This window comes from Montipora foliosa, chromosome 5 (genome assembly GCF_036669935.1).
Source record: "Montipora foliosa isolate CH-2021 chromosome 5, ASM3666993v2, whole genome shotgun sequence".
NCBI classification, from domain to species: Eukaryota; Metazoa; Cnidaria; class Anthozoa; order Scleractinia; family Acroporidae; genus Montipora; species Montipora foliosa.
The window spans coordinates 4832793-4860292 of NC_090873.1; the positions used below are offsets into that span (position 1 = coordinate 4832793).

The 27500-nt window shown below is 40.0% G+C and overlaps 1 protein-coding gene and 1 long non-coding RNA gene across 7 annotated transcripts in view; both read right to left on the reverse strand.

Annotated features, from left to right (window-relative positions):
• The window catches only part of LOC138003443 (uncharacterized), a 199688-nt gene extending 198932 nt beyond the window's left edge, over window positions 1-756 (reverse strand). For all 5 annotated transcript variants that reach the window (XR_011123553.1, XR_011123552.1, XR_011123551.1 and 2 more), the window contains exon 1: window positions 569-756. This is a non-coding gene — a long non-coding RNA (uncharacterized lncRNA). The remainder of the gene's footprint in view (window positions 1-568) is intronic.
• Window positions 757-3282: 2526 nt separating this feature from the next.
• The window catches only part of LOC138003444 (cadherin-23-like), an 81166-nt gene continuing 56948 nt past the window's right edge, over window positions 3283-27500 (reverse strand). For both annotated transcript variants that reach the window (XM_068849516.1, XM_068849517.1), the window contains 19 exons: window positions 26721-26906; window positions 25520-25624; window positions 24942-25050; window positions 24132-24199; window positions 23235-23288; window positions 22934-23024; window positions 21405-21491; window positions 20872-20918; window positions 18279-18491; window positions 17275-17363; window positions 15938-16024; window positions 14762-14830; window positions 13947-14013; window positions 11420-11544; window positions 10498-10541; window positions 9511-9586; window positions 8999-9067; window positions 7933-8008; window positions 3283-5082 (listed from right to left, as the gene is read on the reverse strand). In XM_068849516.1, the coding sequence (XP_068705617.1) occupies window positions 4903-5082; window positions 7933-8008; window positions 8999-9067; window positions 9511-9586; window positions 10498-10541; window positions 11420-11544; window positions 13947-14013; window positions 14762-14830; window positions 15938-16024; window positions 17275-17363; window positions 18279-18491; window positions 20872-20918; window positions 21405-21491; window positions 22934-23024; window positions 23235-23288; window positions 24132-24199; window positions 24942-25050; window positions 25520-25624; window positions 26721-26906 (1842 nt within the window). In that variant the 3' untranslated portion in view covers window positions 3283-4902. The remainder of the gene's footprint in view (window positions 5083-7932; window positions 8009-8998; window positions 9068-9510; window positions 9587-10497; window positions 10542-11419; window positions 11545-13946; window positions 14014-14761; window positions 14831-15937; window positions 16025-17274; window positions 17364-18278; window positions 18492-20871; window positions 20919-21404; window positions 21492-22933; window positions 23025-23234; window positions 23289-24131; window positions 24200-24941; window positions 25051-25519; window positions 25625-26720; window positions 26907-27500) is intronic.

Genomic DNA, 27500 nt, shown 5'->3' on the forward strand with positions numbered 1-27500 from the left:
TATTATTTTTATTCAATGCAGAGACTTGAGCCTGGTTTCATATGATCTGCAACGGTCCGTAATCAGTCTGCGGCACAATCTCTATTAGGTCTACGCCACATTACGGACATGGAAACATTTGCCCCAGGCGTCTGTGGCGATCTGAATCACTTGTCTGGATGATAGGAAAAGTTGAATCTACAGTTCTACTTTCCTGACCATTACGACACATCCGACTATTAAATACAATTCTTAATGGAAACATAATTGTTAACCCTGAAACAAGTAGTGTCTTGTCGTGTCCAACCACAACCACCAGTTTCAACACTGAGACTGCTTCGGCCCAGTGTCGGTAGGGATTTTGATCGTAAGAAGAACATTTGACCACCTTCACTTGCTGCCAGGTCGGGATTTTGACCAATTTCCAAGGTTAGGGAATTTTTTTAAAGAAAATCCCAACCCCCCGAGCCATGGACCCCCCTTCGGGCCGGGTCCACGGACTACCCCTGTGGACCACCCCAAAATAACATAGAAATAAAAATAAATGAAATGAAATAAATAACAATTAAGTCTAAAAGATTTTACTTACCGGTTGTCTGGATAGACCACTCGTGTCGGCGAAATCTTAACCGTTACGCTACGCAAATTTAGCAAACTAAGGCTCAGGCTCAGGCACAACGTATGCTAATCACATATTTCCACTTCATTCGCTGTGGATCGGAGTGCTTCGAAAAAGATCCACATTTGTGTTCTATTCGTGTTTTCTGTCCGCCATTTTGTTCGCATCATTCTCCCGCGGGTTTATGAACTTGCCCCAGGCTTCACGAAATAGAACACAGCCAACAAAATGACGGAAGGCACTGGCGACCGGACCCAACTCAACCTCTGTGATCGACTTGTTCTTCTTTCCTAATATTGAATGCTGAATAAACTCAAATCAGTAAGGGACGTCGTTGGAATTGTTTTGGACCAGCGTAATGGCGGACTGTTAAACAAAAATAAATTGCGTGGTTTCCTCTTTACTGAAAAAACTCTTTGCCCTCGCGTGATAAAATGGCCATTTTGGTGCCACAACACCGGAAAAGGTAGCTCAAGTTTTGCATAATAATGCAGTCAAATTCCCAAAAGACTTTCTCGCTATTGTTCTTTCCACCAACATGGCTGCCGTGACGTCAGATACACTAGGATAAAAGAAGAGCCGCTGGCTCAGCCGTTGAGCTTTTGATCGTAGGAAACCCGGAAAAAATTGGGTGGGGGCGTTCAGCACGCTTCCTGATAGCCTTATCCCATATATTTCAGACCAAAATCTGCGATTTGCCCTACCCTATTTCAGACCTGACCAAAAATTGGATACCCGATTTCCTCTGTCCTATTTCAACTGTTACACGCGTACGGTTAGCGTAATAATTTGAGAAAGGCTTTGTTGATGATCTTATTGCCTAATGATGAAGAGAAAGCTTCTTCTAAAATGCATACCCAATTCGAGACTTGAGTGAACAAACCATACCCTATTTCAGACCAATATGGTAAAAATCGATAACCTGTTTCAGACCAAATTAAAACGGCTAAAAAAACCATACCCTTTGGTGCCGCTGATACTTATATAGCCCATATAAGGGAGTTCCCCCTCCCCTCCCCTCCGGGTAAGAAAGCCAATCAAAAACAATTGCCAAATTCATCAGCAAATGGTAACATGTTATAGCATTCTTGGATAAGGACCACAAATCTTAGGCTCCTTCGCATGTCACAATGCTTGTTCCTAATTGTCCGTGGGACTTAAAAGAGTAACTTCGCTCGGTTCGAAGACAGGAGGATACTGAGTTCCCATTGCTGTGGAGAATGGCTTAAGGTGACAAGCCCTCGAAGGGCACACTGGGTCCTTCAGTGTTTCACTATGCTTCACAGTGCAGCACCAGTCCCAAAAAGTAAATACATAAAAATAACAATTAATAATAAACAAACAAGGAATGATGGCAGGTGTGGGCTGATCATCTGGATCATTGTGACTATTTGTCGAGAAAAATTGAATCAGCCTACTTCTCTGCAACCTTTATTAATTTAAAAAAAGAAGCTGCAAACAAGAGACATCTGTCGGTGAAAGACCGACTTCCCTCTCTTTCTGCCCAAGCCATGGGAGGATATCTGGAAGACACAGCAAAAAGCTAAACTTGAGGCTGGTATTAGCGACCCGCAGACTTTCTCGGAGCTTAAAGATCTGATGACGATGTCGACGAAAACAGTAATATTAGTGGTTTAAAGTGGAAAAATAAGCGTGATGCTCGGGCGACACGTATTTTAGATCTTTTTTTTTTTTTTTTTTTTTTTTGCGGTACTCTGAATAACAACGTTAGCACACAAATGTGAATCTTTTGTTTTTTATTCACTCTGCATGCAACCGCACCAAACAATTTTTTTTGGATTTTTTCGCCCTGTAACTTGAGGTTATAGTGTTCTTATATCGGCCTGGCAACCGGCTTTATCATTTGCTTCAACAACCGTTGACTCGGTTTGATTGTGTCGAACAGCGATGTTGAAATCGTCTGCAATCACCCTCCCTTTCAACCTTGTTGAAAAACGTTGAATCGAAGTTGAATCGACGTTAAAACCGTTTTCCCAGCCCAGCAGTCAACATCGCTCAATGCCGTTCAACAAAATCGAACAGATGTTGAAGGTAGTGGACAAAACACTGATCCCCAGTCAATAGACCATTTTACAGTTGTAGCTAGTAAGTTACCTGGCCTAAATATGGAAGCGAGGCCGCCGGTGACCCTGTTTTGATACAAACCTTCATGCTTTTGTAATGTTAATATGGACTAATTAGCATTACAACCTCGCAGCCATTCATAAGCTAGGTCGCTGCGTAAACAACTGTAAAATGGCCTATTGGGGTACTCTCAAATAGTGCTTAAGCCTAAACACCCATTTTAAATGGCGTTGATCAAGAGTATTTTAGTCTAAGCACCTATCCTAAAAAAGGTTAGCTTTCGATAATAGTTGTGACGGCTGATAATACACCATGTGAGTGAAATGAGACCTGTGCAATTCCTCAGCAATATAGTACCATGTGGCCGTGCAGACGAAACTATACCAGGGACGTTCAATGTACGTACGTACAGTACTTATAATCAATTCACTTCTTTCAATAACACTCATTCCAAATAGTATTTTTTAGAGGTAGTCCATTTGGGTAGGCCATCGGCGTAGTCCATGAACCAAGAGTGAATTCACTCTTGGTTGAATCAAATTTTGAAGCCGAAAAAGAGAAAAGAGAAAGACAAGACAACCGAAATTGTGTTTATTCGATTATTTTTTAATTGTTCTTTCAGTTATTTTTTACTCAGTCAGGGTGCCTGCTCATATATTCACAATTTAAATAATTATAAATATACATTTAAGGCACCTCTCAGTTAAACATACCATGCCAGCAGGGCTGGCGGAGAATGTGGAGCGTAGGCAAAGCGAAAACAGCCACCAAAAGAACGTCATGTGAAAATGCAACGTACTTTGCGTTCAGTAATCGATGATTCCAAGTTTTTCGGAGTGCAAAGTTGTTCAGCACCTACCAAGCTATTCAACTGCAAGGCATGGAAGTTCAACAAAAGATTGAAATCGATCTTTATGTGATCTACTTTTACCTTAAATTTGACCATCTCACGTCGTCCTTGAGGAGGAAATGACAAAGAAAGTTACTTACCGAAATGCAAACCGTTCATGTCATAGTGAATGTTTTTGCTTACGGAAACTGTTAGTTTCTGCAGTTATTGCTTTTGTCTACCGCCGCTCAAGCTCCCTTATAAATCTGATATATTCTAAACTGCTTGTATTAAGAAAAAAAATATCTATGTAAAAATGTTAATTAAACCTACTTTGAAAGGCAGACGAAAATTCGTAAAAATGAATAGGAAGACTTACAATATTATTCAAAAGTGAAAAACGTTTCAAATGGTTGAAGTGCACTGAACTTGGCACTTCATTTTTAGACAGTCACAATTAAATTTTCACTGACAGGCACTTGTTTCAAATGCGGTGCAGTCGTTAATATGCTTGGATATCATCGAGTTTCATTTAATTCTGTCTTTATCTTTTCCTGAAAGCAAGCCCGAGGTCGACATTTGAGACTGTTACCAATTTAAATATTTTTACGAAAAAGACTTGGTATTCCGGAGACTGGCAGAGAAACTTTAGAAGGAGAGTTATTTTAAAAAAGCGATCTCAGTCGGTCAACAGTTGCGGAAAAAATTGATTGGACTGGCGCAACATTCGTATTTTCCAGCAAAATACTGTCGAAGAAGATGCTTGAATTGGCAAGAACTGTGAAAGCACACGTTTGTGTATGGTTTTTATGAAAGAAGATAGAAATTACAAAGGCATCGCCAAAACTGTACTTGTCTCTGCCACGCTTCGTACAGAAGTGTAAAACGATTTGGTGAAGGTTACTGAAAAAGTGCATGTATTCCCTTTGCAAACGCGTTTACGCTAACCTACCGGAATTGAGCGAAAACAAATAAGTTAAAATTAATTTGATTTTTCGAAAACCCAAATTTCAGCCTTACGTTTCCTCTAAACGCGATACGAGATCTCTCTAATATCGTGGCACAGGTTTACCAGTCACCCTGATATTGAGCAATCCACCGCAAACTAACCTTTTCGTTTGGTGTCTAGATGGGTGAAATTATGCATGTAACAACAATGAATCGATATTGTGCCAACTAGTTGGTTTCGTCTGCACGGGCCTTAAGGCCCCGCAACGATGAACTGCAAAAAGGTTACTTGTAATACCAGGATGTTCTTGTCTTAAAACTACTGTAACCACCGGAGTAATGTTACGTTCACTCGTTCTCGCTTTGCGCCATATTATTGCTGATATTCCTTTAGCATAAACAAGTATATGTCGTGCAAATATGATATCCTGTTTTTTATTAATCATATGGAAGTGACAATGTATTTTCCTAAGCTGTCATAAACATGCCTCCCTGTTCTTGGAGACGACTCGTACGCCTCAGGGGGGGCGGGCGTGGTTGAACTTTTCCGACTTGCCGAACCGCCTGCTCGAGTTTTATCTTCGGTAAAACTGTCGTCGTCGGGTGTGTCGGTCGAAAATTCCTGCAATTAAAAATGGATGATGGAAATACATTTGATTCCATCCGAACTTATGCGTTTTCAAGATCCTCCCTTAACATCCAGACAAGCATTTGTGTTAAGTATCCACCAATGCTCACTAGAGCATTAATACTAACGATGTAAACAACTACATTAAGATTTTAAGACACTCTTTTAAGGTCACCTCTATGGAAAGCAAGGTGTATTCTTAAAAGCCTGCTTTAAAACAAAGGCAAACGTAATACATCGCAAAATCCAATTTGGCGACGCCTGGGAAAGTTTTGGATTTTTCAGCCACACAAAAAACAATTAAGTCAGCGTCAAAACCATTTTGAAAGAGCTAACTCAAAAACTGTAGGTTCTCCATTCTGAATTACGAATGCCCGCGGTTAAAATATGAGCATACACTTCAATAGACTAGAGATTAAAAAGATCAAGAGACATACTAAATGCTTCAAATGTATGAAGTGTCCAATGACACATAATGACTCTCACTTTAGTCTCTAAACACGGCTTAGAGCCTCTTCATAAGTGCTGAAAAGTTGACCTAGTTGGGGTCTGATTATTCGGATGAAAATTGTAGTATATTCATATGGAGAACATCAGCCAAAGGATAACCGAAACAATACGAGACTAGTGGCTAACTCGGAAACCTAACGGTTTATTGAGATGCTAGGCATTTCCTTACTGTACTGTATTTTAAGTTCTTTCTCTTATAAATTACATGCATGTAACTGTCCATTACACTAAAATTACCGCATGAAACTAAGTTGTAATTACAAAGTGAAATGTGAATAAAACTCGTTGTTGTTGTCGATGAACTACATAACTACGCACGCGTAGATGTTTACTGGGTTGGAATTATGTAAATTCCATCCCGGTTCCCGAGTTCTCGGTCGCAGAAACTCGGCAACCAGGCTGACAGTCGTTCACCCACTGACACACAAATTTTAACGGAAGATTTTCAGTGGTGTGGCACATAAACTTTTCAATTTGCGTCTTTTACTTGAACAATAGAACCAATTATGAAGACTCCACTAAGCACGGCTATGTTTCTTATGTCTATGCTTGCGACGCTGATGACGATAACGCAATAACGAACCACGTCACTGACAAAGATCACCAGCGAAAGAGGCTACAAGTACTTAGGGCGCTTCCCTTTTTTCAGAACTGGCCGGCCAGATATATCAGTTTGCTGCGAAGAAAATGCTACAATTTGAAGGGACACTTGGCATGCATTATAATCCCTTGAATTCTTCTGGTGGAGTTTAATCATCCTCGAAGTGTGTTAATTTGAATGCGTTGTAGAGTCAGTCCTTCCAAATGCCGGGTCTGTCCGGTCAGTACTGTCAAATGGAAAGCACCCTTAGACACAACAACGAGGGATGTTGTTGGACAATACATTTGGGAGGGTTCCGTGGTTTCGAGATAATAATAAAATAATAATAATTTCCACTTAATATAGCGCCTTTTAACATGATAAATGATCAAAAGCGCTTTACAAGAATCTATTAAAAAAAATAAAACCCGAAACGAAAAATGCACAGTTGACCACCCCCAAGCCCCCAAATGCCACTGCTAAGAATTACTTGTGGTAAGCTAGACTAAAAAGGTATGTCTTCAGATTCTTCTTAAAAATACTAAGTGATGTAATATCCCGAATATTTGCTGGGAGGCTGTTCCACAGTGTGGGGGCGGCAGCATAGAAAGAACGAGCTCCCAATGTAGAGAGTATACGCCCTTTGGGACGGTCCAAAATTAATGAAGAATTTGATCGGAGAGAATAAGCAGAACACGACTTAATAGACACTAGGTTACTTATATAGCTAGGTGACATATTATGAATAGCCTTAAATGATCCATTATAACAACGAACACGAAACAGATATTGCACATGTGGGAGTGCTATAATAGATGATCGGCTCGAAAGTGAAAAATATAAGTATTTTATCAGAGATTTTATGTCTGATTATAGAGAACAGAAAGCCAAGGGGTTGGTTCACAACTATGGGTTCCAGAATGATTTAATAAGGGACTAAATTAAACTATCCGGTGGTAAAGGGACGCCTTTTGACAGAACGTTAGAAATCACAAGCCAGTAGACCCTTCTCCAAAATGGCGGCCGAAAATTCAAATAAGTTAAAATTAAAAACGTATAGAATGGTTTTCAATTGAGTGTCGAAAGTAATTAGATAATTACTTTGCATTACTTCACTCAGCGATTGGTTCAAAGTTACCGCGCCACTTTTTTAATCAATCAGAAGTGGAACCAAAACCAATCGTAGCTCGCGCGTGCACATTTTCCCGCGCTTTGTTTCGGCTACATGTAATTACTTCGAATTTTGATTGGTTTACTGGATTGTCTCCGTCCTTTTTGATTGGCCAAAGTAATTACTTTGGTTTTGGTTTTACGACACTCATTTTAAAACCTCTCTACCAGCACTAGATAGAACACCTTTACTTTAGTAACCCTGCAAAGTTTCAGCGTATTAGGTGTTTGACTGGGGGTATAACGTATACCCCCAGTCGTTCAAAAGCCTGTAAATTTTTCATTTTTTAACTTACATTTTCTCAGCTGATATAACACCTAATACGCTGAAACTTTGCAGGGATACTAAAGTAAAGGTGCTCTTTCTATTTCTGGCATCGGCTTTTTATTCAGTTCAATTTTAACTCATTCAAACCCGTTGCCGCCATTTTGGAGAAGAGTCTATTATCAGTCTGGACCCCGAGTCGTGCTGTTGCCCCTAAGCACATGAAAAGAGAACAAAAGAGATGGAAAGAAAGAGAGAACGAAGAAGCGTACCAGCAGTAGAGTGAAATGGTCGAGGAGGCGTGGGTGCTAATTCATACCTGTGCCTCATATAACTCCCCATGAGCATCCTGGGTAGCCATGTGAAATGTGCCTCCATAAAATGGTGAGGGCTCACTGTGAGTAGAACAAGAATTCACAAGTTTAAACAGTGTCAGCGGTGCCATTTGCTTTACAGCGCTGTTTGCTAGAGAAGATTTGGTTTAGATCTAATTACGAGAGGTGTTCTTTTATCTTTTGACTGCAAAATTTCTCTGAATTACTCAATGGAGAGCCTAGCTGTACGAAGATCATTTGTTTAAAGAAAAGTATCAAACAAACTTCGCGATTTGTAGCAGAATTTTGTGAAACGGAAACATGATGTTGGCATGATAATCCACGTTTTTCGCTATATCCGTAGCCAGTTTCGTGGAATGTTGAATTCGGAAGATAACGCTCGAAACATAATTCACAAACGACAGTCCTGCAAGGGAAGTCGACCTTAGAATATCAAATAGCGAAATTCGGTCAACACTGCTTTGCACACCACGAATCAATCAGGATATTATTTAAGGCCTGCGTCTTTTACAGTTTGCACAGGCGGGATTGCGGGGATATACAACATTAATTAAATTTTAAAAAAACCAACAACATTACGTTTATAACTTGGTGTTAAGTCAAAGATTGTGGAGTTGCGTATATGCAGAAAAAATAAATCAAGTGAAGTTATGATCCTCGCAGTTATGAACGCAATTTTAGCAACTGAGTAGAGAAGCCTGATAAATTCGGGACTTCAAAGGGGTTTGAACCCGTGACCTTCACTGACGTTGGGAGCTGGTCATTTGTGGATTCAAGTGTTCCCGTGATGAATGAATCAATCAATGAATCATTCCAGCTCCCAACGTCAGTGGCTTCATAGCGCAGTTGGTTAAAGCGTCGCACCAGCATCGCGAGATCACAGGTTCAAACACCATTGAAGTCCTGCATTTTTTAGGCTTCTCTGCGCAATGGCGAAAATCCTTAGGGATATCTTATTATACAAGGCACCTTGAGATCAATTAGTTCCTTCGCTGTTCGATTAGAAAATGAGGCAAGAATTACAAAAAAATATTCCCAAAGTGTCCTTACTTAGCTGTATCTTCTTCATCTGTCCTCAAGCCCCAGTTGTGATATGGATCAACCCAGATAGGGTTTGATCTAAAATAAAATAAAAATTAACTCATGCAGAATATTTCGGATTGGACGACAAAAATGCCATTCCATTCTCTCAATTTCTCAGGCTGAGTGGCCCCTGAGTGCACAGAATGTGTCAGTTTTTCAAAGAACGTGGCTACCCTGAATCTGTTGTGACCACAGGCAACTTTCGTGCACATGAAATCGATCGAGAAACCGCACCACAAACGTCACAGAATGAAGAGAAAAAAAAAAACAAGAGAATTCCATCAACCATCCACAAAACCTCGCTGTTACAAATGTCTCAAAAACTTCTCCCTCCCTCCTCAGAGCTTCCGGTAGCGAAAAACCGATTCCCGCCCGTGATTTGTCTATAAGTTGCCTAGTTTTATTTGTCTTAAATGTTACCTTGTGCATTGCACCAATTTACAAACAGTATTGTCTTCAAAGATTAATCAATGACTTACCCTTCATAAATATTCATATTTGTCGTACGAAGGGATGTAACTGTTCCGTTTGAATTTGAATTTGCTGACCGAGAACCTAAAATACGGAATATCAGATATATAGTTGCTTTAGATTGTCCTTTCATTTTGCTTAGCTTTGTCAGTTGTGTTTGCGCGCATTTAGAAAACGTGTAATAAATAAACTTATTAATGAGTGAATGAATGAATGAATGAATGAATGAATGAATGAATGATGAATGAATGAATGAATGAATGAATGAATGAATGAATGAATAAATGAATGAATGAATGAATGAATGAATGAATGAATGAATGAATGAATGAATGATGAAATGGAAGGATGGAGGAAGGGATGGCGGCAGGGAGGAAGGAATGACGAAATGAAAGACGGAAGGGAGGAAGGAAGGAAGGAAGGAAGGAAGGAAGGAGGAGGGAGGAAGGAAGGAAGGAAGGAAGGGGGAGGGAGGAAGAAAGGAAGGAAAGAAGAAAGAGAGGAAGGAAGGAAGGAAGGAAGGAAGAGGGGAGGGAGGGAGAAAGGAAGGAAAGAAGGAAGGGAGGATGGAAGGAAGGAAGGGGGGAGGGAGGGAGAAAGGAAGGAAAGAAGAAAGGGAGGAAGGAAGGAAGGAAGGAAGGGGGGAGGGAGGGAGAAAGGAAGGAAACAAGAAAGGGAGGAAGGAAGGAAGGAAGGAAGGGGGGAGGGAGGAAGAAAAGAAGGAAAGAAGGAAGGGAGGAAGGAAGGAAGGAAGGGGGAAGGGAGGGAGGAAGGAAGGAAAGAAGAAAGGGAGGAAGGAAGGAAGGAAGGAAGGAAGGAAGGAAGGGGGGAGGGAGGGAGAAAGGAAGGAAAGAAGAAAGGGAGGAAGGAAGGAAGGAAGGAAGGAAGGAAGGGAGGGAGGAAGGAAGAAAGGAAGGAATTAAAAAGGAATGAATGGAAAATACTAGAATACTAGAATCGCTATAACTATTTTATTCATTTTATCAAGCATTTACCTCCATAACTTGCCGCAGTGGCTGCTCTGAGTTTTCTCTCTTGTCTTTACCAAAATGAACAAAAAGAATATGACGTGATGATTAATGCAAAAGACAGACACTTTTTAGCATATTCAGTTTTTACATCACCGTCGAAAATAAGAAGTAATTTTTGGAACGGGTTGAAAAAAGCGTTAAAGGTGAAAGACAAATTACCGTCACTATAGTTTCCACAGACAAATGAGGTGCCTTGAGTTGGCCAACATGCAAATGTCACATGTTTAGCTTGCTTTAAAGACTGACATAGCAGAGCAGAGCTCCAATTGATAGTCTGCGCTTTACAAGGTCAGATCACAACGCCGGGTACTCTCTAACCTACGTTGCTTTCCAGGTGATCTGGTGACGTAATTTGGAGGACTGGGAAGAAAAATTTTGACACCGTATCCCACAACCGCGCGCGCCCTTAGGTGTTATTTGTAAACTCCCTGCAGTATTTCCATCGCCAAAACGCAACAGATCATTCCGCGTCTCCCTCATTTCCTGTTACTGAATGAACTTTCAAGTGGAAACCGCCGAGATCTAACCTCGCCTCTGCCATGCTGAATTCAAAAATAACATTAAAGGCTGCGCGCGGTTGTGGCATACGGCATTACAATTTTTCTCCCCAGTCCTCCCAATTACGTCACCAGATCACCTTGCTTGTAGTTGCGTTTTTATGTGAGCTACATACTAATTTGTTTTGTCACTTCGAAGCTTTTTTTATTCGTGTTAATGCTGTTGCTCTTTTTGTTTATCCTTATTTTTTCTTAGTATTTCTACCTAATTTAAGATTCACCAAGCTTGTGTTGAAGGTTTAAGAGACGTTTGACCTTTCATAGCGAAAGTATTGAATAATCTTCCCGTTTAGCCTCACAACAGTCTTTGGTGAAAGTGGCTTGCTTACCTTTTCCTGAGCTGACAAACCACGCAACAGAATATTAAGATGACGAAGAAAAGAAGAATACCCAGGCCGATAACTACATATAGCACAATTGGAAATTCAGCTGATCTTTTTGCTGCGACGTGAGGCTGTTGAGATATTAAATATGATTTCATAAGGCCCTGTATACTTGCAATATAGTTAAGACTAAAACAAGTTGTCTCTCGTTTCTGTTGATGATGACATTATAGGATATTGACATGTTAAGGACGGTGCCTACTAATTCAAAGGTATTTTTGTGCGGTTTACTGAAGATGCGGGAAAAGCATTGGAGGTAACCACACATTTTTTAAAGATAATTAATCAACAATATTTGTAAAAAGCTTTTAAATACAAAGCAATGTATGGCGTTCCGTTTGTCAACTTGAAGCTTAATTATCTCTGATAATTGCGTGGTTATCCCCAATTTTCCTTTTGAATACCAAGAGCACTTGCTAAGTTCTGCTTTCTCCACTTAGTTTGAACCGCGCATTAATATCCCTGTATTAATAAGCACCGCCAATAGGAAATCCGAGTATCTCGAGATGCGCAGAACGTATGCGCAATAATAATAGTAGGCACCGTCCTTAAGATGACATTTTTAGGTTCATCCCTAGCAAAAATCGTAATCGATCGTAAAAACTCGCCATCGTCATCCTCGTCATTATCATCAACATTAGGGAGATGTGCCAACGACTACAACGATGGCAAGGGCAAATTACAACACCACAAAACAAGAATATTATTAGTTAAAAGGAGTAAAATAACATTGCTGCACGTGCGGCACGCACTTTGGATAATTTCTCAGTCAGCTGCATTGTGCACAACAACGTGAAAAAAAAACCGTTTTATTATATAAACAACAATGAAATGCCAAGTGAGCTTTCGCGCGAAAACATGATGTCATCACATGTTATTTTCAGACGTGAAAAGATCACTGTTGCTATGGGTACACTTGAAAATCGCGCCTTTCGATGCCTTTTGTGAATGATTTAGCATTTCTAATTTATTGGTGTTTATATAATTAATAGAATATTACATGGCCGCTTGGAGATACGAAATTTCTCTTCTCGTGTTGAAAAATATTTCACTCGATCACTGCGCTCACTCGTGAAATATTTTTCAACACTCCAAGAGAAATTTCGTATCTCCGCGCGGCCGTGTAATATCCTCTATATATTTCAGGCTTTCGACGACAACGTATAAGCACGCAAAAATGAACCGAATGCCTTTTATCTTTACTTCATAAGCGTTCGTACCAAACCAGTGATAGGACAGTTCACCGGGCTGTATTACAAAAAGTGAACAATTAAATGGAATATCGCGAAACTCTTATGACAGCGTTAAGCTATATTTTGAAGTGTAGCGTTTTCGTTGACCTTGTTATTTTCTTGCTCAAATTAATTGATATAGGATGTCAACATCAGTGGAGAGATTTCGTTTCAGCAACGACGTCGGCTACGGCTACTTGATTTGCGTTAATTGTTAATTTCAGTTTACAGTGTCCCCAACTAGTGCTCCAGCACAGAACGACTGGACAGTTCAGTTCAGTTCAGTTTATTTAGCCACAATACATTACGAAAAAAAAAACAACATAAAAAGAAATCATCACATGGCAAGGGAGCCCAGAAGAATCCGTGGGGCTTATAGGACCTGGACCCCCTAGTTACATAAAAGAATACGAAAGAGAAAAAGCTTACATGGATTGATGAACTACATAGATTGCTTAATTAAATTACGCTAGTAACAAGAACAAGAAAGTTAGAATGCTTAATTAAATTACCATCAAACCTAACACGATGTTTTCCTTATTTTTCACTTAAATACACTTAAATAAAGTTCCGTTCTTTTCCTTTATTCAAGCTGCACACGGGGCACAAATTTCCGTGCATTTCTTTGCCGTATTCCACACAAAACGACAACGTGAAATCACAAAATTTTAGCTTTTGACTACATTGTGAGCGCATAACAATGAACAATTCATTTTCTATTTTGACATTAAAACCGCTCGTCCCAATCCAGTGACAAGATTGTTCGCACGTGTTGTACAAGATGAACAAGACGGAATAATCGCGAGATACTTGCGATAGCGCTAAGTTATGTTCCGATTCAGAGTTTACGGCAATTGGCAAACAGCGGACTGAAATTACTGTTTTGCCAAAAATCAGTGACTAGTTTAAAAATATCGCGCCAGTTTATCAACCAATGAAAAGGAAAATTAAACCAAATCGCGACTTGCACGCGCGCTTTTTCCCGCGCTTTGAGCAAGTTGCAAGGAATTGCTACGAATTTGGATTGGTTCATTGTACTGTTTGCACGTGCTGTGATTGGTTGAAGTAATTACTTTGGTGTTTGTTTTACAAGAAGAGAGACAAGTTAGAAGAAGAGAATTTTCATGCTCTTACAACAAACATCAGCTGTTTGCTGTTTCACGTTTTCGCGACGTTTCAATAGTTCCCTTGGTAAGGTTTTTCAGCAGCTAGAATTTAAGCAAATTAAAGCAGAGACTCACCTGGACTTGTTTTATTTTCCATTCTTGGAAGAATTTCAAATGCTTGTCATAGTTGTTATCTATTTTGCTGTGGAAGCAATTTTAAAGTAAATTTTTAAAATAAAGGAATTACACAGGGCAAATGCAATTCGTGGTACAAACACTTCCACAAATGAGAACCGCCTTAGTGATTCTTTCATCATCTTAATATTAAATAAAGCCGCAATACTGAAGAGACGTCGTGAAAGCAATGCAAAGAGTTGCGACCGAGCGCGTAACAGATTGTTTCCTCAGACTGAATCCGGCAAAAAAAGGACTTTACAACGCGGAGAGTTCTCTAAAAGCCAGAAAAAAACTAAGCTGTTTGTGCCCTCATCTTAGGAAGAGACCCAGACTTTCGTCTCTAGTTTTGTCACTTCCGCACAACTTGAAAGGAGGCAAAATGACTGAAGACAAAATCTTGGTTACGTGAGATGCCACAATAATCCACGTCTAAAATTACACTCTCGCTTTACTCAGAGTCGCACATGCGCATACGGTAATTAGCCAGGCGGTTGCGCTGGTAACAAAAGTTAATCCCTGTTGGTCGGGGGTACTATTGGGATAGGTGACCCCTTAGAAGAAACGGTTTTGTTGACCAACGGCATCAATTCTTGGCACTATAGCTACAGAGACGCCAACTGTCAGCATCTCACGAAAACGCTCTTTAACCTTAACACAAACTGACAACGTCCCAAACTATTAAACGCCATTTCTTACACAAGCTGTACCGGTTGAAACCATGATTGGAATCAAGACAGGAGAACTGAATTACAAAATCTAACTATCGAACTTACTCTATAACAACATCTTTGTCGACCACTTTATTTGTTTGAGGATCAACTGCATGAAACAGCACTGCGGTCCTGGAATATAACAAATGAAGAAAAACAGGAGATTAGACAAATTCTAATTCGTGTCTAACCTGGTTGCACTGAAGGCGCTCGTCTCTATTGTCGATGCAGACAACCTCGATCCCAGGGTTCTCTCTCTTCTTGAGGAAGAAAGAGAGAGGGACCTGGGAACGAGGTCGCGATGCACAGAGAGGAAGAAAACGACAATCTAGGGGGAGGGGGGGTGGTGAGAAATAGACGTTATCGAGGGGGGCAGCTTGAGATGGGGGAAAGAGAGGCACAGAGAAAATAGAAACTACTAACTACTTTATCCCCTTTCTCGCCTCACCATATCCCACGCCAACTTGAACTACAAACTAGGGGCTCAGTGAACTATTGCGCACAATTCAGATATTTCAAGGTTGTGGTTACATAACAAGTAGTCCGGTATTGTGAAAAAAAAATTATCCTGTATTCGTGCAATCAATGTCTTCGATGCACAGGTGTAAAATAAGAATCACGCATGAAGCAGGTTAGGTGGCAGGTACAATAGCTGAAAATTGCTCGCATCCACCCTCTCCTCCCCTAATGTTAAGAGTTAACTGTGACAGCAATTCACTCACTGTTGAAGCCCTCTCAGAATTTGGGGGGGGGGGGAGGGAGGGGGATGGTTGTTCCCTTTAAAAATTCGTTTCTGTTTTCTTGTTCCCGAAATTACCTGCAAACGTGTTCTCAGCTTTTCGATCCCCAAAATGGTTTATGTTTCATTGTTCCCTAAGATATTTTGTCGCTGTTCCCCTTTCCCAAGTTCAAATACTTGTAAGCCAAGTTCCTTTCTTTCCCAAAACCCCCTAAGAGGACCTCACTGTTGTGTTTTGAGATAATAAGAGGCAAATGCAATGTTTCCTTCATTTTCACATTTCGACCTCCGCAAAATAATCCTCTGCTCTTTTGAAAACATTTCCTTCACGACTTTGGAAGACGCGATTCATTTTCACAACTGGACGAATTTGACTCAAACGTTTGTTTCACAGAAAACGTATCCGGCTCTAAACAAGCCAGTTCACTTTATCACTTCGTTCACCGGCACGTTTAAATGGTGCTCAGTGAGTTGCTAAGTATTGGATATTTTTCATTTACCTGGCATAATCATATTTGCCATCTTCGTCTTTGTAGTAATTTATATCATCAATGTTAATAATAAAACCAGTGATATTCTCCAAAATTCTGCATGAATAAAAAAAATTTAAAAAAGCTAATTAATTAAAATTTAGATCTTAAAAAAAACTCCTGAATTAATAGATGAAAAATTGAATAAGGAAGTGAAAAGGCAAGATATTTAAATTTCTTACCACCAAAAACAAATTTATGAATATATATATATATATAGATAAATTTAAACTGCGGGTTCTAGACGAAAGGTACGTAGAAGTTATCGTCGCACTTGTAAGGACAATTTAAGCAATTGTCCCTTAGAGTGGTTTTCAAGTGAGTGTCGAAAGTAATTAGCGAATTACTTTGGTTTTGCATCTACTTCACTCAGTGATTGGTTCAAAGTTTTCGCGCCACTTTTTCAACCAATCAGAAGTGAAACCAAAACCAATTGTGGCTCGCGCGTGCACATTTTCCCGCCTTTTGTGTCGGCTACGTGTAATTACTTCGAGTTTTGATTGGTTTACTGGATTGTCTCCGTCCTTTTTGATTGGTTAAAGTAATTACTATGGTTTTGGTTTTACGACACTCATTTGAAAACCGCTCTATAGAAGTCTATAGACCTATGAAAAAGTTAGGCGTCTTCAATGGGAATCGAACCCATGTCCTCTGCGATGCTGATGCAATGCTCTACCAGCTGAGCTATGTAGCCCGCCACTAAGATTGGAGCAGGTCAACGTGATGGGCTCGTGTGTTCTCGTGAAAGGCCGGGAACACATGAGCCGAACAAGTATCTGTAAGTGTCTGTAAGTGTCTGTAAGAAACTTTTCCTTAAATATTTGTCCAGATAAGTGTGGCGATCACTTCTACCTTTCAAATATAAATTTGTTACAATGCAGCAGTAGTGTCCACAGAAAGATGGGTATAGAATAGCTTTGAAGCTAACTAAAAAAGGAACAGGCAATGAATTAGAGGTTGGAGGTTGCTATAAAAATAGAGAAAATAACAGTGTTTTGTTTTAGCATAGATCTGATTTTCCAGGATTTTTCGTGTCGTCGCCTTATTTTCGAGGATTTCCAGGCCTGGATTTTACAGTAATGGAAACCCTCGACCTTCCAGGGTTTGCACAACCCGTAAAAACCCTGTTCTTGAGTAAAGGTATCAATTAGAGCAACGGGTGTTGCTTTAAGGCGATCATTATTTTGACTTTCTTTTGCGCTGACGATGGCTATACAACGTCGCTGGGAACCAACAAATTAAAAACAGCTATTTATTGATCACCATTTATGTATGTGCGCTGGTTTATACCAGAATTATCTTCTTACTGTTTTAGCTGATCTTGATTTTCACGAATGAAGTCTGGTGATCTCCCCGAAATGATGACAGCCCTTTCAATATCAGTCAGTACGTAGATCTACAGAACAAAGAAAACAAAGGATCTTACATTGCAACAAATTGGAAAACCTCAGTAATGACTGAAACTTTATGATACCAGGTTACAACGACAGAATTGAACTAGAAATCAGAAGACAAAATATATTGCTCATGCAGCGGTAAGAGAACGCGGGAAATAGCGTTCGCTTTTGCGCTGAGAACGTTCGAGAACGTTCGCGTTCTCGTTTCGCTGAGATTTTAAGCCAATCAGAGAAGTGAAATGGTGAACTGAACCTAAAATGAGTTTGGGCATGATTGGTAACACTCAATGACTCCCATCCAGCTGGTTCGACGAAAAGGATGCAAACTATTTTCGTCCACGCTGGTGTTTACACATCTTTAGATCTATCCACAATCATAAAACGCTAAAAAAAGAAACCTTCAGAAAATTGGGCCAGGGATAACATATGCGGTCAAAGCCGTCATCTCAAACGCTTTAAGTCTCACTAAAAGTGATGGCATGTGATGTTTTCTCGTCATTTAGTAGGGGTGGAGGTTTCCTTCAACACGGTGCTACGACGAAAAAAAAAAAAAGAACTGAATACTTTATTGACGTGCGGTGTATTTGCCAAAAACAAGCCACGCAGTCCCCTTTCTGAAACTTTATGTAATTAAGGACAACTTCATGCCATAGGAACTGAGTTGTTATAAGTTGCTTCTCTTTCTTCTTTACATCATGTGGAGTCACTCTGCCACTATTAATTATCGCTATGGAAGAATATTGTATATTTATGTCCTTTTCTATTTTGCCCTGTTCATTAGCCGCCACGTGGCAAGATCGATACCTCACAAATGTATCAGATGTCGTATGATAGGGAGATTTAAAGGAAAGGAGAGGGATTGGAGAGCGTTTTCTTTCCATTTAAAAAGTCTGAACAAGCAAATTGCATCTTACCTTAACTTCAGCGGTGTCGTTGAAATATGGTTCCACTCCAAAGCGGTCCTTAGCGATGACGTCAACGATAAATTCTCTGCCAAACTTCCCAGCGTAAGATGCCTTAGCCCTTATCCAGCCCGTTTCACGGTCGATGGTGAATTCTCCGACATCCTTGCTATTGAGTAGCTCGTATGCAATTCGGCTGTTGTTTCCCTCATCAGCATCCTTTGCCTTGTAAAACAAGGATGGAGTTTGAAATCAACGCGAAGGAATACTCTTTCGGTTAAAAGAAAAAAAACAATGATGCAAACAATTGTGGCGGAAAGCAAGGTTGCCGCAGTGGAGTAAGCACTTGGCCTTCACCAATGTGAAGGCCAATCGATCCGGGATCGATTCCCGGATTCGACGCCACATGTGAGAAAGATTTATCATCGAGTTTACGACAAACGGCAAAACGTCTCGTTGAAATTTGAGATATCCCAAAAATCAAACAAGTTCGTTTCATTTAAGGTGATTCCTCAGGCAAAAAAATTGTCGAACGATTTTCTTAAAACTTTCCCTGAATGTTCCCTAGTAATCCCTGTTTTGAGAATAAAAAAGATAAGTCACCGTGCTTGCTTAATTAAGAGATAAAATGGGCCAATTTTACCCCATTGATGCCTGTCCTGATACTAATCACGCGCGTTATTTCATCGGCTCAGGGTACATTTTGCGTAGCTAAACGAGAGTGATAGGTAAAAAGCCTAGAGCATATGGAACACTGTCTTACATAGTTTATGGAAAAATCACTCAACTTAAAACGACGTCGACTCAAAGCGTTTGTCGATTCGCTGTTTTCAAGATCATAATTTATATCCCTGGGTAATTGGTTTGTTTGTGTACGTTTTTAGCTATATCTTTTTTTCCTTCCGATGAATTTCTTAAACATTTTTCTTCTCTCACGTGATTTGACAACTGTTTCAGCGTGCATGATCGACTTACGCCATAGTTGCAAAGTAAAGGCGCTTTTACGGGACAGAGGCATAGGTCCTGTAGCGGTCCTGTAGCGGAACGGATAAAAGTTCACTGTTTCTTTACAAAAATGATTGGAACCGTTCCAATTTTTATCGGACCCGTACCATTTTACCTGTGTCGTGTAAACGCGTCTTAAATTGCAAATTTGACCAATTTACAAATATTGACACACCATACGCGCAATAGAGAATGCGCAGTGCAATACTGAGGAATCACCTTAAGCTCATTAAATTAATAGGCCATTTCCGAGTTCATGTCTGCCATGTCTCTTCAAAGCGAGTCTAAGTGCGAAGTTTTTGTTATGAAAATTAGTTTTCATTCATATGTGAAGTAGAACTTACTACCATCACAAAAACTTCGCACTTTGACTCGCTTTGAAGAGGAGGCAGACATGAACTCGGAAATGGCCTATTTTCTTGCTTGTTTTCTACAGATATCGGGTAACTTCTTTCACAAAATGAGGTATGCCGTGTCAAGTAAGCACGATGCTAAATAGTTATTTATTTGCTGTACTTGTTGAGTTCGTTGGTTCTCTTCTTTATTTCGACACGGAGCTGAGGTGTTCCTCTGCGCACTTTGCTTTTCCCCTCTCATCAAAAACTAAGACGGGATTTAATTCAAGTTGATTTGCACTTTCCTTACTTAGGCGAGAACTGGTCCTTCGTCAAGAAACAGTTTACAGTTGAATAAATTGATTATTGGTATCGCAGTTCTTAAATGATGTCACTTGAATCTATTAGCTTCGCATCCAAGTAGTTGTAAATATCGCAAGAACCTCCATAGCTAGGAGCGAACCACTCCTGATTTTTATGTTTAAACTTCGAAAAGATGCATTTTAACATATTAGATCATCGCAGTTAGAAAAAGTCGCGTAAATAAGGCCTGGGCAAACATGTACAGTTTCAACATTTTCTTCAAAATCCATTCGATTTTGTTGAACTGCGAGGTTGAACCGTTTGTTCCCTTCTTTCAACCGTGTTGAAACATGCTGAATCGAAGTTGAATGAGTTTAAAAGCGCTTAAACTTTGCTTCAACAATCATTCAACATTAATTTCTTTTGTTTTTGCGAATGTTGAATGAAGTTGAAGACCGGTCTCTCAATGACGTATCCATGTCCGTATCCATAGTAACAACTTCAGCTACAGCCTGGGACTGAATACAAGGCCTCTCGTGAAGCTTTTTTGAATCAAATGTTGATGATGCGTTGAAATCGTTTGCTGAACGTTAACCCAGCAGTCATCATCGTTCAACATCATTCAAAAAAATCGAACCGAACGGATTTTTGAAGCAAATGTTGAAGCTGTCGTCCCGGGCATTAAGGAGTAACGAAAGTACGAAAGGAAATCCAGAAAAATTCAAGCTTGCATGCAATTTGAAGCAATGACCTCTGTGATGCCGTTGCAGTACTCTACCAACAAAGCTCTTAGGCCAAGTAGAAACTGTTCATTTTGTGAGTGGTCGGAACAAACGAAGACCAATAAAAATACGTGGGTTTTGAGCTCCAGGCGATGGGATCAGGATGTAAACATCACATAAATCTTCTTACAAAGAATCTGTTCAATTAAATACGAGTAAAAACGCAGTGAAGATACTTACAGCAACTTGAAGGATGTCACTTCCATGTTTCGCATCCTCGGAGACTCCTGCAAAGAGAAACACATGCTTCATCACAAAAGGAAGTCTGAGAAATCAAAACAGCGAATCAGAAGAACAAACGAAACAAAGCCGGCCGGCAAATAAAATTACTTAATTTTTGATTTAGGAGAACACATCCTTATCTTAGAAGGCCGAAGAGAGTAGATTTTTTCCCTGGACTTTTAGGCGGATTTTCCTTTCTTAACCCGTTCTGAAAATTGGCCAACATTTGTTATTGAAAGTAACGAACTCAACTCCAGAACTCTTGCCGGCAATTGGGGTTATCAGGCATGTTAAAAAATTATTTTGCTTCTCATTCAGAGTTGAACGCATATTTGAGTACATCCATAAAGAAAATGCGCCATATAAATGATACACGATAAGCCTCTGTTGTTATCGCTGACTAGAATACTCTCCGAGGCACCACTGTACATTCCTTCCCCAGAGAAAAACCACCTTAATGTGTAAAACGCATGCATTGCTTGAAAGCTTACCTCCTGTGTAGAGTCGTTTGGTGAAATATGGACCATTATCGTTTTCATCAGCTATCTCCACGATCACTAACTGTACACTGGGATCATCTAGTTTTGAGGGAAGAAGTTCAGCGCACATCACGGCGAAAATTATGATAAAGGATAAGTGCGCATGCGTTAGCTAAAATAGGGTCTCACATGGCATAAGGAGGGTAATAGAGTCGAAAAGAAAAAAACATCGACTATCAGAATTTAGCAGAGTGTGTTAGGTTATCACCCGAGCTGTAAATTTTAAAACTTTAATTTTGAGCAGAGCAGAAGAATATTTAGTTTAAAGGCATGTTTTCGAATGATGACCGGTTCGCCGAACTAGCCGATAGTAGAGTCACAAGTCCATAGTCCAGAAGCCTCGATTTGCGATGGAATGCGCGGCCCATCACTTATCAGTATTATCTATTTTTAGCACGGCTACTTCTAGATTTTTGCGGGAAATAAACGTGAAGGTATTGTGTTCCTTGCACTCACGATGCACGATTTAGCATTAAGCACGAGCAATCCCTCCTGCGGCTTCTTGATTGCAAGCCAATCAGAAGGGTTGTAGTCATCAGACCCCAATCTGATTGGCCACAATTTGGCGGGACCTGTTAATTCTAAACTTAGATAATACAATAAACTGACGATGGGCCAAGGCCAAATGACAGAGATGGACACTTCTGGGTTATGGGCGTCTTTTTGTTGTTTTATGTCTTCGTGTGACAATAAATTTCTTCTGAACAGTGTGTGTATGGCGTTCTAAAAATAGAAAGGTACGGGAGAGGCAAGCTCCAACTCATGGGATCCTGGTGCGAGTATCAATTCTAGCGTTCGTACTTCACTTAGTAGTTATAACATGTATTCTCTTGATTAAAAGAAACACTTTTCTACTTCAAGAAAATCACTTACCGTAAATCCTCAATTAAGCCCTCCGGGGAGCTTATTTATTTCAAGAATGTTTGGGGGGGGGGAGGGGGGCTTCTTTAATTTAGCGAAACGCATCACCGGTAGCAAAAAAAAGAAGAAAGAAACAGACTAGAGTTACGGTTCCCTACTTAGTGTTTTGGACCCGGGCAATGACTGTCTGACATGGAGTTTTGAGTGATATAACAAGAGTTGTACAAGTTATTTGCAACATTTTTATTCACTTGCAGGAACCAAATCCGAACTTCAGGCACGTGAATAAACCATACCGGATTCGTCCACGTAAAGTGCTACCGTCGCAATTAATTAATACAGTCTATCATTTATTGATTTTGGTATGAAGAATAAGGTGGGAGGGTTGCTTAAGAGAGAGAAAGAGGGGAGGGGGGGAGGGTGGGAGCGTAATAACTTTCTCCCTCCTGCCTCTGAAAGGGGTTCTTATTAGACAGGGGGGCCTTATTTGAGAGGAGGGGGGGTTCAATAGGGGATTTACGTTATTAAAAGTTCTGGATGGGAGATGAATGGTGAAAATGAAGGCTTGACTCATACACCGTTGAAATAACCAGCGCTAAGTTGCACAGCTACGGTAATACCTGGCAGAGGGGCTTGCGTCGTGCTCGTTCCATTTAAAGCTGCATCCTGGATAGCTCTTTTGCTCCTTGCCTGAAGGGAAACTGGATCTAGCTACAATCAACCAATAAAGCTTATTCACTCACGTGATCCGGCAGACGTCATGTTTAAAGCAAAACCAAAACAATGTTTGCATTAAAAAAGTTCAAAGTCCTAGAGGAATAGTTTGGTACCCGTGACGTCATATGCGCATGCTCTATAATCGGCAAAAAAGAGTGCCTGGCAAAAATTGACTTGAAATTGCAATTAGAAATCCTAACAGACCTTTACGTTTGAGGATTTGATGTACAGAAAGAACGCTGGGCTGTCCTCTCTATCCTGTAAGAGTGAACGAAAAATATAGCATTTAATTAAAATCTGAGAGAAAAAAATTCTTTGATTTTGCGGGCTGTATATGGTTTTGTCAAAGGTTGAAACATTTAAGTGCATGAACTTTGGTCAGATAATCCCGTTTCTAAGAAAAAACATTTTCAATCGCAAAACGCCGGTATTCTACACTTTCCAGTCGCGCTTCATGGAAAAAGTAAACAACGGTGTATTTTGGACATCATTCTTTATTGAACCTGCGACAGACAACTTACAGATGGGGTAGCCGTGCCAAGAACCGAACTGCGCCAGTATGAATTACTCAGCTTTACGAGGAAAGCAAAGTCAACAAGATCAACATTCACAAGTGTAACTTGCTTATTGATGGGAGATTAACTACAAGGGAGTGATAAGCATAGACACGATATATGTTCTCAGTAATTTTCAAGGATTATATGAAGAATTCTCATAAGTGTTAACAGAAACCCATAAGGGTTGAAACGTGTAACGCGCGTTCACAGCTTCCGAATATTCAGTGAGAACTGATTGGTTGAATGTTTCAGTGCTAAGTACCATATTTGGAAACCCCTCGCTCTTGTTGTTCCAAATATGGTACTTAGCAAATTGAATATTCAGAAGCTTGTTTCCCAGCACACAAGGGGCCGTTACACGTTTCAACTCTTATGGGTTTCTGGTGTTAACCAAGCGCGTCATGTACAAGCACCAGTAACCAAAATGATTGATGAGAACACGATAAGATTAATGCGCCTCTTTACAAGCAATCAAACATTATTTACAAATCGGTTGTACGTAAAAACACTTATTAAGAATAACAAGTTATTGATAAATACCTACCACTTCACGAGCTGTAATTAGAATCCCTGAGGTCTCATTCAAGAGGAAAATATTTCCAATATTTCCAACTGCAAAGCCAACGTACAAACAGAAAAAAAAAAGTGAGTTCCTCAGGAGTAACCATACAGTAAAACGCGATAAGTACTACAAAGAACAGGGAAGCAAACAAATAGGCAGACAGACTTACTGATTGGCAGATTCACGGAGTGTTTATGACCGAATGATCGACTCACTACCGGAACGACTGGCTGGGAGTCACGCAGACGCACAGACATGCATATTGAATACATAAAGAGTAACGGACAGATTTACGAATTGTCCTTGATCAAATGACTGAATGACTGGCAGAGATAGACAGACAGACAGACAGTAGCATTAATACTGACGAAGTAACAAAGTTTAATAGACAGAAAGACAGACAGAATTACTGGCTAACAGACAAGACAGAGAAATGTTCCGTCAAACTGGATAGACAGACAGGCATGCTTACAGACAGCCAGACAAATATAGACAAATAGCCTGCCAGGCAGTGGTATTGAAAAATTAAAAGAACTGTAAAAAGCTAATCAGACATCCACGCAGATGGGAGACCGACAAATAGTTGGAAAGAGAAATGGACCGTACAGCAGCCAGACGGGTACAAAGACGTTTTGAAAGCCAGTCATTCAGAAAGACAGCTGGTTAATAAGGCGACAGATGGAACGAGAGACATACAGTAATCCAAACAGACAACACTGTGAACAAACATACACATAAACAGGTCATATAAGAAAAAGGTACAGCAAGACAAGCAAATAGAGAACTAATTACCTTGAATGTAGTAAAATATAGGACCCGCTTGATCTGCATCATAGGCTGCTATTGACCCTACTACGGCTCCAGCAGGACGATTTTCACCGACTGATAACTTCACTTGTCGCTAACAAAACAAAATTGACTTCTATTACCACCTTAGCCTGTATCATGTATAGCTTCAAAGTAATGATCATGTCACAAAACCACATTGGAGAAATTACACTTTATCTTTTGCTGACCTATTCCTAAATACGAGTCGTTCATTTTCCTAACCGGGAAGGGGCGAAGACTTGGAAATTTTTACGCCATCCAATTCCATTCTCCATTTCTCTGTATCGCCACTTTCAAAAATATCATAATACTCTCTGTTTTCCCTTCAAAATTGTGCATAAGCATTGTTTATATTTTCTCTTGGGACCACTGTAAGTCTCAAGAGAAGCTGGAAACAATGCTAAAGCAAAATTGTGGAGGGAAAACAAAGTTAAGAGTATGGTATTTTTGAAAGTGGCCAATTTCATTCATCTGTTTTGAAACACACCGCCCTCGGGATTTCTGTGATATTTTTTGTCTTCTTGTATTCCCTAAACACTTACCTCGTTGAAGATTGGCGTGTTGTCATCAACATTGGTCAAAGCAATGGTTATAGTCTTCTCGCTCGATAATGACGAACTTCCAAGGTCTTGAGCTTTTATCGTTAGCTGTTACAAAGGTGAAAACAACATTAACGTAATTAAAAGTAAAAGAAATGCGATCTTTTTCCCCGCAGGGTTTTGCCCTCGGGAGTCAGGGAATGCTGAATAAGATGTATCAGAAAAAAACTCGATTGTCATGAATGTTGCGCACAATTATGCAAGGGATCAAGTGCAACCATTGCGCGCAAGCTGTTAACAAAAACAAGAAACAAAATGCAAGTAAGGGTCAAAGTTCGCGTTTTCCATCGTAAGTGTTCTCTGGAGAGCACTGCATTTTCGCTTAGTTTCAGGGTTTAACAGACTGAGCAATTCGCTCGTGGTGTTGTCACGTGGAAACAACAGTGGAACGAGAGTGCTTTGTGGAGTGGAATCGAGTCAAATACGAAAGGTATGACCAATGAACACATAGACAAGATTTTTGTACGACCGACTAAGCAGACAATCATTTTACTTTTACGTTAACTTGAGGAGCGATCAAACTTCATTAATGCATACCCATCACCCTTCAAGATATTCTCTGAAATGGTGCTTAGTTTATTTTTAAATGTATATCTTTTTCAATATATATCTGTCATAGTTTTTACAAGAAGTCGAAAACTTGTTTGCCTTACTGAATTGTATTTCAAACATTTGAAATTTGCTTTGTTTCTTTATGTTTCTTAGCCATGTATATTGCATCCTAGATTTTTGTTTTCGTGATTTCTGATCTTATTCTGTATTGTGAAAAGCATCGAGACCGCTCTGTTATTAACGGAGGTGGTAGAAGTAGTAGTAGTAGTAGTAGTAGTAGTAGTAGTAGTAGTAGTAGTAGTAGTAGTAGTAGTAGTAGTGGTAGCAGCAGCAGCAGCAGTAGCAGTAGTAGTAGTAGTAGCAGCAGCAGCAGTAGTAGTAGTAGTGGTAGTAGTAGTAGTAGTAGTAGTAGTAGTAGTAGTAATAGTAGTAGTAGTAGTAATAGTAGTAGTAGTGGTAGCAGCAGCAGCAGCAGTAGCAGTAGTAGTAGTAGTAGCAGCAGCAGCAGTAGTAGTGGTAGTAGTAGTAGTAGTAGTAGTAGTAGTAGTAGTAGTAGTAGTAGTAGTAGTAGTAGTATCAAATCCTCTTTTACCTTGTAAGAGTTCGGTGCTGTATCGTAATCGAGAGAGTCCACCGTGAACAATTCACCAGTTGTTTCATTGAGTAGAAATTTTCCATCGTCATTTCCACTGATGATTGTAAACTTGATCTGAGCATTGTTGCCAACATCTCGATCTGTCGCGTTAATTGACGCGATCATTGTACCAACCGTAGCATTCTGAAGAGGAATACAATTTAAATGAGGAATGACTCAAAGGCTTTATTCGTCTTTGGGTTGAATATGGGTTGACGTCATAGCTGGTATCGAGGCTCGTGTGTTAGGACTCATGAAATCGCAAAGAGAAGATATTGCGGCTTACACATATTAACCAGCAGATTTATAAGGACGAGGCGTTTACATTAAATTTATGGCAAATACTTGTACACCTTGTCCAAATTTGAAAACGTTGCCGAAATTTTTCAAATTTCAACGTATGTTCAGAATAACACATAGCTCGAGGCACATGGGTTTCAAGTGTCCCCTTTCTCTTCTACCCAACTTCAACATCACTCGCGTCTGAAAGTAAAACGATTAACGCCATAAGAGGTCCTGTAAACTCCATCCTCAAGGAAAGATAAACATCTGGATTTACCCCCACGCACAAGTAGCACTACTTCAACACTCCCCTAATTGCTAAAAATAACTAGCAAATCTTAGACTTAAAGGAACACTTTGTGTTGAAAATCAAAATTGGGTGTGCACCTATTGACGCGGAACTCTGGGCATAAGTGGACAAGGAAGGAGGACCAGGGAAGCTTAGAAGATTGACTA